General features: G+C 33.0%; 1 protein-coding gene and 1 long non-coding RNA gene across 2 annotated transcripts; both read right to left on the bottom strand.

Moving 5' to 3' along the window:
- Nucleotides 1–4061: 4061 nt before the first annotated feature.
- Nucleotides 4062–5086, bottom strand: LOC130985443 (uncharacterized). Its single transcript, XR_009088967.1, has 3 exons — nt 4642–5086; nt 4388–4466; nt 4062–4284 (listed from the first exon to the last, which is right to left on the bottom strand). It is a non-coding gene; the product is annotated as an uncharacterized LOC130985443 (long non-coding RNA).
- Nucleotides 5087–9042: 3956 nt separating this feature from the next.
- On the bottom strand, nt 9043–11085 carry LOC130985442 (WUSCHEL-related homeobox 9-like). Its single transcript, XM_057908424.1, has 4 exons — nt 10733–11085; nt 9996–10634; nt 9406–9625; nt 9043–9279 (listed from the first exon to the last, which is right to left on the bottom strand). Coding segments are annotated over exons 1-4 (981 nt in total). The 5' UTR covers nt 10854–11085; the 3' UTR covers nt 9043–9278.
- Nucleotides 11086–16183: the final 5098 nt, after the last annotated feature.

The following is a 16183-nucleotide window of genomic DNA, read 5'->3' as shown; positions in this document are numbered from 1 at the left end:
AGAAAGTGATAAAGTAAGAAAGAGAAGGTAATAAAGTGATAAAGTAGGAGAGAGAAAGTGATAAAGTAAGAAAGAGAAGATAATAAAGTGATAAAGTAGGAGAGAAAATGTAATAAAGTGATAAAGTAGGAGAGAAAATGTAATAAAGAAATACTTAATTAGTGTTAATTAAGTGTTTAAAATTCCTTATTTTTGCCAAATATAGAAATGTAGCATCTTCGTTGGGACAGCCCAAAAAGGAATATGTAGCATCTTGGGCGGGACGGAGGGAGTAGTAGCGCAGCTATCAACAAGCTCCAGCTCCCCTTTGTAGTTAGAGTCGTGCTTCACCTTGCATAACCAAGACCACCACAAAGCCATGCAAAATAAAGCAAAATCCGCTTCACCTTCCTTATCCATCACCAATCTACACAAATCTTCAAGAGAAATATGTTTCACATTGTTGATAAAGAGCCACCGGTGAGTCTTCTTCTAGGTACATGTGGGCTTCTTTTTTCTTGAAGGTTCACCTCCACACAGTAAAATGGATCATGCTAGATACATTTGGGCTGATGAATTGGGCTTAAGCTACGGCCCAAGCTGATAAAGACTTTGGATCTTATTCTATTTTATTTATGTGCTATTGGAGTTAAGAAATTGGATAAAGATTATTTATAAGAACAGAATGTGATTAATGTATTTTTTTTAAAAGGTCTCCAAGTCAAAACATATATTCCATTCCATCCAAACAAAATGTGAGATCTAGCAATGGTCCAACCTGTGAACCGAGTAAACTAATGAAGATAAGATTCTCTTGTACAATTATAAACATTATGAGCTAAACATTCATAGTTTATGGAAAACCTAATGAAAGTATGAAACTGAAATATAAGACGAGACTAACTAAGAGAAAGTTTGAAGCGTAATTAATGATGTTACATAACTTTTTAGAAAAGATGAATTTGTTGAAAAAATGGAATAGAAAAGATTAGATAATTCGAAAAAAAGTTGTTAGAATTTGATGAGGTGTGTGGCAGGGGCAGGGTGAGGTTCCTTTGGCTTTAATCAAATCCGAAAACACAAGTCACAGATCCAAAAGTCTTTCAGAAAGAGCTTTCAAAGTTGTCCCATTCATGAACTACCCACATTGGGAAAATCGAAACCATTTGTCTCACCTTAAATTATCCACATCCCAACCCCATAACTCTACACCACTGTCCACACACAGACATCCCACTTCTTTACGTACCCTTGTCTCTATCAATTTTTCCAATTTTATTTAATATACTACTATTGTATTTTGCTAAAGTACAAAAGCTGTCTTTCTTTTTTGTGTAAATATATACTTAAAGTAACTGTAGCTAACGGTGGTTCACAATTTAGGGTACATCCCTTAATTAATTATGAGAATTTCTCCAAACTCAGCCGAATTAAATTGAATTCCACACAATTGTTGTGTTGTGTGTTGAATCGAGCACCTTGCCCCTTCCCTATAGGTATAGGGTGACGAAATTTTGTTAGCCATCTTTAATTTACACATTAACAAATACATTAAACATTAGGATGCATCTAATGAGAATTTCAGGTGAGAACACAAAGATGTTTTTTACATATTTGCAAAATAGGAGTGAAGAGCGTTTCGGGCAGAATTTTGGACGCTCAAGTGTGTTAATTGACACGTGACAAGATTTTTGGAGAGAATTCTGTGTGTGTTTTATATGCTAGTGTGATAGATAATAGTGAATTGTTGAAACTTGAAAGGGAGTTGATAATGTAACTTCTTGGGGGTAATATAGTAATCAGAGCTCGAGGAATTGAGTGCAAAGTAGTCATTTGCATATGAACATGTGCAACAACATTGCTTGACACTATTGTGAATTTGTTGGCAGGGGCGGTTTTGGGCTTTATCCAAGCTAGGCGATCCTTCAAAAATGAGGGTCTCCAAAAATATTTCAGTCTAGTGTTGTCCACGGATCGAAAACAGTCAGTTTCGGGTCTAAATTGACGGTTCACAATTCACTAAGAAGATGAACCGTGATCGGCCCGTTAAGAGGAGAAAGGCTGGTTCTGGGCCAAACCAAATACCCTTGGTTCAAGGGCTAAATCGCCGATTTTTGTCTTTTTTTTTTTGATGTATTGTGTATAGTTTTTTATTTTATTTTATTTTATTTTATGAAATTACACTATATGTAATACATTACATGTAATGAAATTATTGAAAAAACTAAAAACGAAATATAATAAACTAAAACAAAATAAAATTATAACACATTATCACTCAAAATATAATAAAATTTGCATTTTATTGAATCCAAAGTAAAAAAAAATTATAATTTACATGTATAAATAAATTACAACCTTCAAAATTCAATTTACTATTCTAAAGTTTCTAATTTGAAAAAAATCGCCGATTTTGGACGGTTAATCGGCAGTTCGATTCAACGATTAATCGTTGGTTTTCGGTTCAACAAAATCTCACCTTTAATCGGATCGGATGTTTCACGGTTTCGGTTCTCATTAGTCTTGGACAACACTATTTTAGTATATATATATATATATATATATATATATATATATATATATATATAGGGAAGGGATCAAAAAAGAATGCTAAATGTAGAGAGAATGAAGAAACAATCTCACCCATTCAAATTATGCAATCTGACGGCTGATCTTTTCCCCATATATTTGAATTAATTATCAGCGAAAAGGTTACAATTGTCATAACATATTCTTAGGTATCCAAATATATCTTGATATATTATGGCAAGATTTGATTATTTCCTTAATTTTAGCTAGGTATTAATGTTTGAGATAACTCTTTATGTAGTGATTAAATTTTCTTCAGCATTTTCGTATCTTCCTCAACCCAGCCTCACGCCATTATCGTCAGCAATTGAAGAAAAACATTTTCTTCAGCATTTTCGTATTTTCCTTATTCGCACAACTTGAAAGTTTATTCAGTTTAATATGTGAAATTATTCAAATTAGTTAAATGTTAATTCAACAGAGTCTGTATTTCATATTTTTCGTTATTTATGGTTTTTTTTCACAATTATTTTATATACTCGAATTCATGAATTCATCCAAATTTTTTATTTGTTCAAATTATTTAATGTGTATTCAAAAATTAATATTATGTGAATAAATAATAGAATCTTCACCTAATTTATATTTTTATTAGTTCAGTAATTAATTATTCATAATTTAATTCTTAATTGCTGAAATAAAATTAGTAATTCATGTAGCATTTTATTTTTTTCATTATTTCAAAACCTGTACATATTAATTTGGTTCTTTGTGTGATAATAAATAATTATATTGTATTTGAATATTGTTCAAAACGTATCCAAATAAGAATTATATTTTTGCGAATAGGGATACTAATTTGCAGAAAAACGTAACTGTTACTCATAAATTGTGAGTAAAGAAAATATTTTGTTGAATAAAGTAACGTTATTCATGAATATATCGTATTCGAATATTGTTCATGACGTACTGAATAAAAATCATATTTATGCGAATAAGGATAATAGTTTGCTGAATAATTTATATGATACTCATAAATTGTGAATAAGGAAACTATTTTGTTGAATAAAGTAGCATTTTTCATGAATAAATCGTATCTGAATATTGTTCAAAATTTACCGAATAAACATCATATTTATGTGAATAAGGAACAATCATTATAATTCAATGAACAAGTCCCATAAATTTTTTGAATAATCGTATAATTCAATGAATAAGTCACATAAATATTTTGAATAAATGAACAAGTCCCATATAATTTTTGAATAATTGTATAATTCAATGAATAAGTCACATAAATATTTTGAATAATCGTATAATTCAATGAATAAGTCACACGAATATCTCTCAAAAAAAAAGTCACATAAATATTTTGAATAATAGTATAAAGAATATGTTCTTATTTAACTGAATAATCATTATCCTATGTTGAACAAGCTACACTAATGTATTGAAAAATCACTACTATTTTATTATACATTATAACCGAACAAACTTCACCAATTTAATGAACAAGTGTTGTTAATGTTTTGAATAAACCTTGCATCTAACACGACAACACATGATTATAAACTTTAATCTGTTCTACTCTGTGAGTTTGTATGAATAGCTATATCATGTCCAAGTTTTGCCTTTTTGCATGCATGCACAACGTCTTCAGAGTGCTTACTCATTGGTGAGATATTTTCAATCATATATTCGCGATCTTCTTTGTGGGATCAGCAACAAATACAATTGTATTATCATCCACTTTCAAGAAATCCTTGATCGCTAGTCCTAACAAAAAGAGAAAACCACAAAAAAAATTAAAAAGAAAAATAGGAGAGAGTGCTATTAAAATTTTAAAAAACGAGGAAGTTATCTACGTCTGCAGCTGTACCAAGTGTATCAGGATAATTCTGCGCAAGAACTCTCAACTCATATCTCGTATCCTTTTCAAGGGCAGCTATCTCCTGCGACTGGTTCCCCATTAAATTTTCAACAAAATTCGAAACATTAAAACAAGAGGGCACAATTATACCACAAACTGACTATGATTGTATACAATAAACTAAAAGAATGAATATTCAACAAATTTTGCCTCTGTAAAAAAAATTTAAACAACTAAAACACTAAATCTTACAAAATACATACCTTTCGATTGTTGCGCGAAGCGTGTTCTTTAAACCTTTATTCGATGAAATTCGCCTCTCTACGAAAATTAGAACATACCTCCGCCGTTTGCCTGAATATTCGAACATACCTCCGTCGATTGCCTAAAAAATTTGCCCAAAAGACGAAGATCTTCAACTTTCTTCTTCAATCTGCAGAAGGTTTTCTGGAATATAGATTGTGTCCGTTTGAAAAGCCCTAATCTACACCATAAGAATCGGCGAGAAGTTGAAGAGTGAAAATCGGAACTTCCACATTTACCTTCGTGATGAATTTCCCAAAAAACCCTTTGTACAGTCAATTTTCGAAGCATTTAATTTCACGCGTTTTTGTTTGCTTAATATTTCAATTATTCGAATTTATTTGGAGCCGTCGGATCTTGTAGATCTAATGGTACATATTAATTCTATTCTCTACTAAACACCAATTCTCCATAGATCCCTCCCCTATATATATATATATATATATATATATATATATATAGGGAGAGGTTCAGGAAAGAACCATAAATAAAAGAAGACCGGAGAACCATTTTCAGCCATTCGATCATCAAGATCTACGGTGGATGCATCATCTTGTTGGATGAATGCAGATCCTGGGTTCGAATCCTGAAGGGAGCATTTTTTTTTATTTTTTTGAGTGCATTAATTTTAACAGCTGATGCATTAATTTTTACAGTGAATGCATTAGATTTGATGGTTCTCCCGTTCTCACAAATAATGTAGTTCTCTCTAGAATCACACCATATATATATATATATATATATATATATATATATATATATATATATTAAAATGTACATTTTAATTAATATAGTGCAATTTGGAGTGAAAAATAGTGGGTTTGATTCCCATTAGAGTGAATTTGTTTTAAAACAATAACTTTTTTGTATAATTAAAGCAAGCATTAGGTGAAATTTGGGTCCCTTTACTCTTGTTTAAGGTTCTTTCAAAGCAAATTGGCGACTTTAAGGACCTAAATTGCTATGTAATTTATTTCTGATTTTTTATACTTTTTAATTTTATTAATAAAAAATATTATTTTTAATTAATAACTTGCACATAACTCATACTCCCTCCGTCCACGAGTATTGCAGTTTTATTACTATTTTTGTCCGTCCACAAAAATTATATTGATTCATTTTTCAGAAATTACTCCTTATATTTTAAACATCATTCACACTTAATATTTATAAAAAAATCACTAATAATTTCTATTTTGGTGGACCAAATACCACTAACTGACAAGAATAACTACCATTTGTGGGACCCGACCCTTATACACTCAAATATATATTTCTAACAATTTTTATTAAAACTCATACTCTTCATTTCACATTATAATTTTTGTGAACGGGGAGAGTATTATCTTTGCTACACCACCTTCGAAATCCGATTTGATAACTCTTTAGGACCAAGGAAACCTCCTCAATTATGAATGACATGCGATTATATGTTTGATTCTCCATGTTGTTTTGGATTTTGGAGGACATATAATTGGAGCTGAAATTCGGAAGCCAATTTAGAGCATTTCGTACACCTATTAAACTGATTCAACAAGTACACCTCTGTTGCAAATTGTATGTAAGACAAAATCAAACATATATACTCCATAAACTACCAAAGACAATATCCTCAACCTTGGAGCGACTTGCATCAATGTAGATGCTGCAACAATTTATCCAATATTCTTCCTTTATCCAATCCATGTTCCAATTCATTTTTCTTTTAGTGTTGATATATCAAAGTACCCACTTTCTTATAACAAAAATAAATTTTACCCACTCAAATTAAAACTTAAAATTTTACCCACTTTTTGTGTAAAAAGACTAAATTGCCCTTCTATATAAATGGGCAAACCTCTCATTTTTTTCTCTCTCTTCTCTCTCTGCAGGCACGCTCTCTTCTCTCTCGCTCTCTCATTTTTTTCTCTTTCTCTTCTCTCTCTGCACGCACGCTCTCTTCTCTCTCGCTCTCTCTCTCTCTCTCTTCTCGATCTGAGCTTGCTGAGGCCGAGGACTGCGGCGGCGATCGGCTTCCTCCGCTGCTCCAGGCGTAGATCTCGCACGTAGAGCACGGTGGATTGGGCGATTCCGTTGATAAGGAAGGGGAAATTCTTCGCCGTGTACGATCCTAGGGTTCCGCCGCCCAATAATGCGATGGTGAGGAAGATGCTGGCGGTGGCGGCGCTGCCTCGCCCTAGCCTGCTTCGTCGTTGCCGATTTCTACTCGACGGCGGCTGTGGCCTCTCTCTGTCGCTGGATCAGTACTCCAGCTCCGGATTCCAGTCGAGGAATGAGCATCTGTTCGGCCGATCTGGAGCTGCCTAGCCAGGTTCGCCGGAGAGGAGGCGGTGGATGATGACGAGCTCGAGGCGGTGGATGAGGGACGAAGAGGCGGAACCAGAGGAAGAGTGCACACTTAAATTTCTCTATTGATGTGTTTTAGGGCTTTTTAAAATTTTTCTTATTTTGGGGATTTTTTATGTTTACAAGCGATGTATTTCGTTTCAATAAAGGAAATGTAATAAATTTTCTGTATAAGTTTTGTTTTGATTGAATACTAAGTATATTGGATCACAGATTGAAGAAATTGATGAGAATCCCTGAATTTTGTGCAGATGTTCTTGAATTCACAACCAAGTTTATGAATTCACAACTGAATTATCGGCGTTGGTTGTGAATTCACAATTGAAATAGTGTTAGATTAGTGTTGATTGTGAATTCAAATTTAATTGGTTGTGAATTCACAACTTGAAAAAATGTTGGTTGTGAATTCAAGTTTTATCGGTTGTGAATTCACAACTTGAAATAGTCGTGGGTTGTGAATTCACAACTAACACTATTTCAAGTTGTGAATTCAAACTTTAAAACTTGAATTCACAACCAATACTTGTTATTCAGTTGTGAATTCGAGTTTTAAAGCTTGAATTCACAACCAAAATTTATTTTGGTTGTAAATTCACTGGTTGTGAATTTGTGGGTATTTGTAAAAAATTTATATGTAAGGGTAAAATGGTAACTGTGGGTATTTTTTTAAGTTTTTATATTAGTGGGTAAAATTTATTTTTACTATATAAAAGTGGCTATTTTCAAAATCCACTCTTTCTTTTATGAGAGAGATTTTACAATATTTTGTTATTATATATAGTGGAAGACTGTAATTCTAAAAAAAAAAAATAGTGGAAGACTAGACCCTAATTAATAAACTTTTGGTGCCAAAATTCTATTTTTTTTTTCCAACGGAGTAAATTTCACATTATTTTAGATCTTAATAATTTAAAGATTGAAAATTATTCTTATTTTAGTCTCCCTCTAGCAAAAAACATATAGCTAGTGAGAATATTATAGTACATCAAAATTGGCGACAACACACTTTTGTAGTAGTAATAATATATATATTTAATCATTTAATTTATAAATGTGTTCAGCCCCGTGTGAGAGTGAGATTGTGTTTCTTGTAATATATGCATAAAAATATGGGTTGCCTTGGCCATGGACATGGTTTGAATATCGAATGGAATAAATGGAGTATTTAGGAATGAAATTTATCTGATGCAAAACCCACAACTGCAACTGACGTAGATAAGAGAAAAAGGAATTTTTGCAGTTCTCATTGATGTATCAAACTCACTCAACCCCTCAATCAATCACACAAATGTATTCGATTTTTTCGTATCTGTGTGCAAAAACACTGTTGCCGTGACACTATTGCACGTAATCATTCTGCACCACTCAACCCCTACCCTACAAATTAAAACACGCTTCTATTTCACTTATTTGCACTGTTTCATTTTTTCTTGCTATAAAATCAACCATCTCCAAATAACTAGTGCTCCAATTAATTAATAAAGTTGACTTCAATTTTACACAATTTAGATGCGTAGTAAAATCCCGATTTCTGTTATCATATGAGAAATGACGGTAGTATTCCAGTTAACTAATTAATTTAATTAACACTTCATTACTTCTTTGAAGGCCAAAAAAACAAAAAAACAATTGATTAATGGGAGAAGGTAACAAGTCAGTGTTGACAGGAAGAAAACTAAAAAAGCAGAAATGGGATACTAGTTTTGAATGACAACACATTGCATGTTGAAAACAGTAGATTCACTATTGAGACATATATATGTATAGTTTAAACTCCTGCGTATAGCAAATCAAATTTTATATAAAACCAATATCAAACAGTAAAAAGAACATAGAATTGTCCCATTGAAATTGAAGTAATCCAATATTAATTAATTAAAAGGCAAGGTGCATATGAATTAGCTAAAAAAATAAAACATATTTTTATATATATGAAACACATGAAATGATCTCAAGAGAGTCAAGACATTCTTCAACTCATCGACAAAGACCAAGTACTAAAACCTTGTCCCATTTCAGTTACCTTTGATTTGAAAAGACAGACATAAAACGTACACAATAATACTAAGTGATGAAGAGAAAAAAACAGAACAACTTAGTAACTACAGTTTCGTCCCTAAAAACATGTAGAGATTGTTCCCAACATTGATGATCCAACAGGAGTTGCCATTATGAAGAAAATTATAAAACCTTACAAAACTAGAAATACTCATCTACCACCTTATGCCCACCCTTCCTCAGTTCTTCCAAATCTGTGCAACATACCAAAAACAAAAACAAAAAACATGAATTGCATTAGTAGTCCTTCTCCCAAATTCACATGAAATTATTTGATCATGAATCTATTTTAGGGGTATCGAAAGTAAAAAAAAAAATACCAAATCTTGATAAAGGGGCGGAGGAGATAGTAGAAAGCGCCGTGATGAAGAGGGTGCAGCGTCACGCCCCACTCGTCGGTCAGCACGGGCTGCCCGGACGACTGGATGAGCACCGCGTCATCGCCAAACGCCTCGCGCACATTGAACGGCCCAACTCCAACCTCGAAGCACACATCGTTGATGAACACCGTTGATTTCGTGGGGACGCATTCCTCCACACCTGCACCATCACACATCAAATCACGCTCACCTCATCATCGGGTGTTTTGGTTTCTTCATCAACAACCTCTCTAATTAAATATAGTGTGGAAGAAAAGCAATGCATGCAGACGTTGCGAGGGACAGTGAACACGAATCGCGGGGCTAAAGACAAATCTATCCTTGTCCCTTTCCATATATGACATTAATGTCCATCAAACTCATGCCAAATTGAGTGTTTAATATATATCGTTGGAAACCATATCAGTCACTTCCATGAATGACATGAGTTGCTCATCATCTCTCGGAGATCATATGGAATGAAGGGACATCTTTCGCTATATATTTCTAATTAATTTCAAACCAAAAGAAACCCTAAAATAAAGTAATACCTTGAAGAAGATGATCGCTGCTAGGAGAAGGGACGCAGAAAGACGGAGGAACAGCCGGAGGGTTTGTCGGCGCAGATTGGAACTGCTCTTCATTCTTCTTGGAAGGGCAATTGCTCATCAGCATCAGCTCACTAAGAAGGAAATTCGGATTCTGATCCGCCACCGGAAAGCCAAACTCCTGAGCGGCGCTCTGCTGCACCGGGAAATACAAGGGTTCCGACAGGAAGTCGGTCGAGCCATGGAAAAACGGTTGGTTCACCGAAGCAGTAGGAGAGCTGAGCAAGTCGATCACAGAGGCCGGACCCACAGAGATGGATTTCTCGCTCGAGGACTTGTCGGAGGAGGATGACGACGGAGATGGAGCGGGCGGCGGCGCGGCGGCGGATTGAGGCTGAGCCTTGGAGGTCTGGAGCTGGCGCTGCTTGTGTTTGCTCCTTGATTTCCGGTTCTGGAACCAGTAGAAGACATTGGCGTCTCCGACTTGGCCGTATTCCTGCAACTGAGCCCTAATTCTCCGAATCTCATCTCTGGGAGGATTCACCATCCCCGAGTTGAAGATGGCTTCCAGAATCCGGATTTGCTCCGGCCGAGGATTCCAGCGCGGTTTCGGCTCCGGTGTTCTCTCGTCGCATCCGTGCCCTAATATTAACAAAATATAAATTAATAAAAAAAGAAAGAAAAAGAGAATTGAACTTGTGTATATATATATATATATATATATCAGTTAGTTACTATACCTTGTGCATATGGGGATTTGGTTGATGAAATTGAGTTGATGTCATGCGGCCACTGGAGGTGAGTGGTGTTGCAGGGCTTGGATTTGAACATGCTAGGCCAGTGTCTGTTTGATGAAGCCATGATTGGGGAAAGTGAGAGAAGGTTTTAGAGAGAAGGCAAGCAAAAATTGAGAGGGTTTGGTGGTTGGTGCTAGAGTTTCAGTGTGACTGTGATGAAACTGCTAATCCTCTTATAGCCTCCTCCTCTTCGCATCACCTACTCCTGCGATCACAACCTCAGCATTAAATGTTAATGGACACTCCTTTCTAGTAGTAAATTTAAAAATAAGATATTGGTATTTGAACGAATATTTATGAAAAAAAAAAAAGAGAAATGGGGAGTGAAGAATTAAAAAAGACAAAACCGCAACAAGAATCGCCTGCAAAAATTGAAACAAAAAGGGAAAGGGAATTAAATAAAAAGTGAGAGAAGGGCCATGCCCATTCCTTACGAAAATGCATTAAAATCTAGAATACTTGTTCTCTACTCATGCAAAGAGAACATTGAAAGAAGCACATGCTGGGGCTTATATTGGAATCTTCTTCAAGAGAGAGAGGAGAGAGCCCTTAATGCACGACTGTGGGGATTCAACACGCATACACATATGAGAGGGAGAAGGAGAGGGGGAAGATGGGCTGTATCTGATCAGTTTGTCTCTTTGTTTCGGATTATGTATAACTTGTATATATGTGTGCAGTTTTCAATGGAGGGGTGTAATTATATTTTGGGGTACTCCATTTTGATGAGACGAGAATGTGAATAAATAGAGGAAGAAAAGGATGGTGTAAATAAGATTACATGTATGTGTGTGTAATAATATTATTGTAACGTGAAGAAGTTGTTGGTGGGGTAAATAAATTATGATATCTGAGGGCTTTTAAAAGTCAAAGCAGTAGTCATGTAGGGTTTTGGGGGAGCGGTGGCCGAAGTCGATAAATAAATTAAAGGAAACAAAAAAAGGTTATGCCTTTTGGAATTGGATTACGAAAGTATTCATATTTCATAATGATATCATGTAATATTATTCCACATTGTTGATAATTAGATGTCATATATATTTCACTTTTTTTTATATGCAATATCGCTAATAGTATGGTTGCATTGACTTCATCATATCGGTGCAAAGAATAGATTATTTGCATGCATTGGCGGGCTATATTACTCTCATTTTTTATTTTATTTTTAATTAGTTATTAGTTGGAATTGAATGCAATAATTGCATATTTTGACTCAAGGGAAGGTGCATTGATAGAGGCAAAAATTATAATTTGACAAGGAAAGTTGGAAGGGCTTTTTTACTTTTTGGATGATCCAATAGTGATTGGTTGGATTTTGTAGTGAAGAAATGTGAAGGTGTGTGCGTTTGAATTTCCAGATATTTGTTTCCATACTTTGATGGCTGTTTTGCACTTTGCAACTCCCTATGAAAGTTAAACTGTTAAAGTTAAGGATAGTAATTGTTTGGTCAATTTCGTGTCCGTCTAATTCCGACATTTAAATTACCTTAATCCTATGGAGATTGTGAATTTTTTTTACATTTTTTTATGTTACTTTGATATATTATATGCTTCATTGTATATTTTAATTTTACATATGTTGTGTGAATGAAATGTGAAGAATAAAATAAAAATTGATGAGATGTAGTCAACAACACAATGTTTAGTTTGATGCATTATTTAAAAAAAAAAATCGGCTGGTAAAGCAAATTGCATAATTATATGAATTATAAATTGATGAATGTTATCGATATTAGCACAGTCAGTATCTACGATTCATTAGTATTTTTGAATATATAATTAACTTGATGTAAAAAATTTAAAGCTGGTAGACTCAAACTCGTAATATTAATGTCATAAGGGACTAAGAATGTTTCTTATGAAAAAAGTTTAACCCTTGTGCATTTCTTTGCTTGAGAAAGCAAAAATTAAACAAATCCAATATGTGCAGGTACATTATCGAATTAAAGGATTATCAAGAATTGTATATTTGCAAAAATCATTTCAAGAATTCTAATTACTTGAAATTCATCTTCTTCTTTGTTTTGAGAATTACTTGAAATTCATCTTAAATATTGAGATTGACTTCAAAATTTAGGTCCTAAAAATATCCGTTAGACTCGAGGAAATGCGTGAGCCTGCGAGGCAATCACGATTGACTTTTGAGAGAAACTTTATTATCACCAGTCATCAAACTTCATTAAAAAAATTAAAAATAAAACATCAGTCATCATAATCTGGTCAAAAGAAAGTCCAGCCTCTCAAAATATCGAAAAAACTACCTTACTTAATTGTTCCAAAATGTGATACACTTTTTTTTTTCTTGTGAAATATTTTCTATGAATTTTGAACCATAATCTAGCTAGAGAGGACATGCTACTGTACAGAACTTGAGATCTAATGTATCATGTGTTCCACTTTTATTTTTTTATATTTTTTGCATATTTTTTCTTTCATTTTTTATTTTGTACTGATGTAATTTAATTTTATACTAATTTCTAAGTAGAATTTGTTTCATTCAATTAAGGTATATTTATTAATATTTAATTTCAGTTTAAAATTATTATTAGGATGATCTAAAGTCGGGGTTGTAAATAAAAGTTAAATATAATTCACATAATATTACTACAATAAATTTTATTTTCATAAAAATATTATTAAAATAATAAATATAATAGCAGAACATGATTAACATACAAAATTGTGGGACACTATATATCTGATAGTAGGTTTAATTTTTCAAAGTAAGAAAATTAAAATAAGTATAATATTATATGTAAACCGCCACTCTCACCAACTAATGTTAAAACTACTTAATATGTAATTGTATTGTATCCATTTACATATTTAATGGTATATGAGGTTTTTTTGGGGGAGGGGGAGGGTAATTAATGGTATATGAGGTTTTTTGGGGGGAGAGGGAGGGGAAGCCATGAGATTTAATTAAATACTATATCTTGTTATTTTATAAATAAAAAGTTTCATCGCTTGAATGTTCAATTAAAGATATAATATATGAGGTGCATGGAAACTCAATTTGAACACTGATCAGTTCAGAATATATTTATGTAACTACATTAATATTCACAAAAATCAATTTTCCAAATTCTACAATTTGTAGACGTGCTTCGACATTTACAGTAAAACATTTACCCCAACAATTTAAAATAATCAATAACAATTTGATTATTAATCAATTCTCCCAATTCGAGAACACTACATTGACCTTAAACCATCAATCATAAGTTAAAGCATGATTCATGCTCCCTCCGTTTTTTTTTTTTATTAAGTGTCCCCAATCGTAAAAATACACATACCAATAAAATAAGATATTTACATTTGTAACCTTAGTAATTATCATAATAAATGCATATGTACAACTAATTATTATATTCATACAAGTATTAAATAAGGATAAAATAGGAAGAATGTCATAATTATACTCTCAAATTTTGAAATGCGACACTTAATAAAAAAGGTGGGAGTAAATCATTAACATACGCATTTTGTGGGACATTATGTGACATTATCTTGTACGTCATCCATAAAAACAAATGAAGCTATAGTATCTTCAATGGATTTCACCATTTCAGTGCATAAAAGTGCATCCACGTACGTACCTCCAAAATTTACACCAAATTAATGTTTTTATTGTACTATTTTTCTAATTTTAATAATTGAATAGTAAATACCAATCATACAACTATAATTTAATCATAGACCATTTTTTTTTATTTTAAAAATAACCAAGCAAAAGAACATAAGTAATTTGGTAAATGCAAGTAAAAAATAGTTGCAGAAAAATATATAGGACATACGCGCGCGCATCAAATTTAGTGGAAGATCTTGTGCACCATTGAAATGATTCAGTGCAATATTTTACGTTGGGATGGGGTCCACTTATACCACACACAAAACATAAAATTCGAATTTATCAAAAAAAAAACAAACATAAAATTCGAAGGAAAAAAAATAAATGAGAGAGAAGAGGAGAGGAGAGTTGATAGTTTGGGTCAAAAAGGTGGTAGATTCTGGGAATGGAGATGGACAAGGAAGTGTCATGGAAAAGGGGCAAAACGCACAATCCCATCACACACCCATCATCGCTGCACATAACATAATTGTACAATACTTACCCCCACTTCTTCTTCTTCTTCTTCTTCTTTTCAATTTCATTTTATTTTTCCTTCAATATTAATTAAATCAATTACTTTTATTTATATATGCATCATATCATTCAAACTCTAGTCGTTTGAATCCTGATCGAATTGAACGTGTGCAGAACTGCAGTTCAATAATGGATGCTGGGATATTCATATATATTGAATATTTGTATCAGCATTTCCTCTTTCACAAGGCTTGCTTCTTCCTTTTATTTCAATTTGTCCCCTACAAAAATGGCATCGAATTAATTCCACACTATACTCATCAACCAAACCCTCTCTCTCTCTCATTCAAGTGATTGGTGGTTTGTATTACTGCAATTTAACATTAACTTGTGGATCCGAGTCAAAAAAGTTTTACTTTTGTTCTTGTGTCTGTATGGTAAGCTAGTGCCTATGTCCCTCCCTACCCCTTTTTAATGCAACAAATTGACTATGCACCTTATCTTTTATCAATACTCTTATATCTCCTCCTCCATACAAAATTTGGTGATGAAATGATGAGTCACCCCAATCGATTTTTAAGGTGGAGCGATTTTTTCACCTGAACCAATAAAACGACGTTGTTCCATCTAAAAGATCTAGTGAGGTGACTCATCATTCCGATCCATCATAATATTTTGTATATCAAAATATTTTTTGGAATATACTGAAGGTTAGAATTTTTTTTTTAAAGTAGAAAACGAAAATTGGAAAAAATTGGAGATACAAAACATGATTAGTCGTATATAAGTAGTGGAGTATAAAGTAACAAAAACAGGCATGTAATAAGGAAAAGGATTTGAGAGATCAGCATCGCTAATGAACATTGCTATTTACTATTGATTTATTTAATTTATTGGAGTAAGATAAATCGTGTGTTGCAAGCGCGAAATGCGGCAACAGCCTTCACTAAATGCAAACGTGGGCTTAGTAAATGCTGAACAGGTCTGATTTATTACTTGAATTTGGTGCACATGCAACTCAGAAAAATATATAGCTACATTATTAATATATATATTAATATATATTTGTTCATCTGTTGAAACACCAAATGCACATTAGTTAAGCTGTGGCACTGAAAATATTGTGAGCGACAAACAAGGATCATCCATTTTTGTTTAATTGTTCTGGGAATTAATTTTATGTGACAGAACTTGTCACTTGAATCTTCTGTTTTGATCCATTTTGATCTTGCATTCATTTGTACGTGCAAAACATTTATATATATTTACCACGAATTTGTCTTCGTTAATTGTTATAATGCAGTGTT

The sequence above is a fragment of the Salvia miltiorrhiza genome, chromosome 5 (assembly GCF_028751815.1).
Source record: "Salvia miltiorrhiza cultivar Shanhuang (shh) chromosome 5, IMPLAD_Smil_shh, whole genome shotgun sequence".
NCBI lineage: Eukaryota > Viridiplantae > Streptophyta > Magnoliopsida > Lamiales > Lamiaceae > Salvia > Salvia miltiorrhiza.
Note: the sequence above shows the minus strand (reverse complement) of the source record. Positions and strands in the feature narration are given on the sequence as shown.

Excerpts from the sequence above, each read along its gene's own strand:
- LOC130985442 (XM_057908424.1), bottom strand. The coding sequence starts at position 10,853 with ATGGCTTCATCAAACAGACACTGGCCTAGCATGTTCAAATCCAAGCCC. Across the intron at positions 10,635-10,732 it reads CAAATCCCCATATGCACAAG|GGCACGGATGCGACGAGAGA; the intron begins GTATAGTAACTA and ends TGTTAATATTAG. Across the intron at positions 9,626-9,995 it reads CAGCGATCATCTTCTTCAAG|GTGTGGAGGAATGCGTCCCC; the intron begins GTATTACTTTAT and ends GTGATGGTGCAG.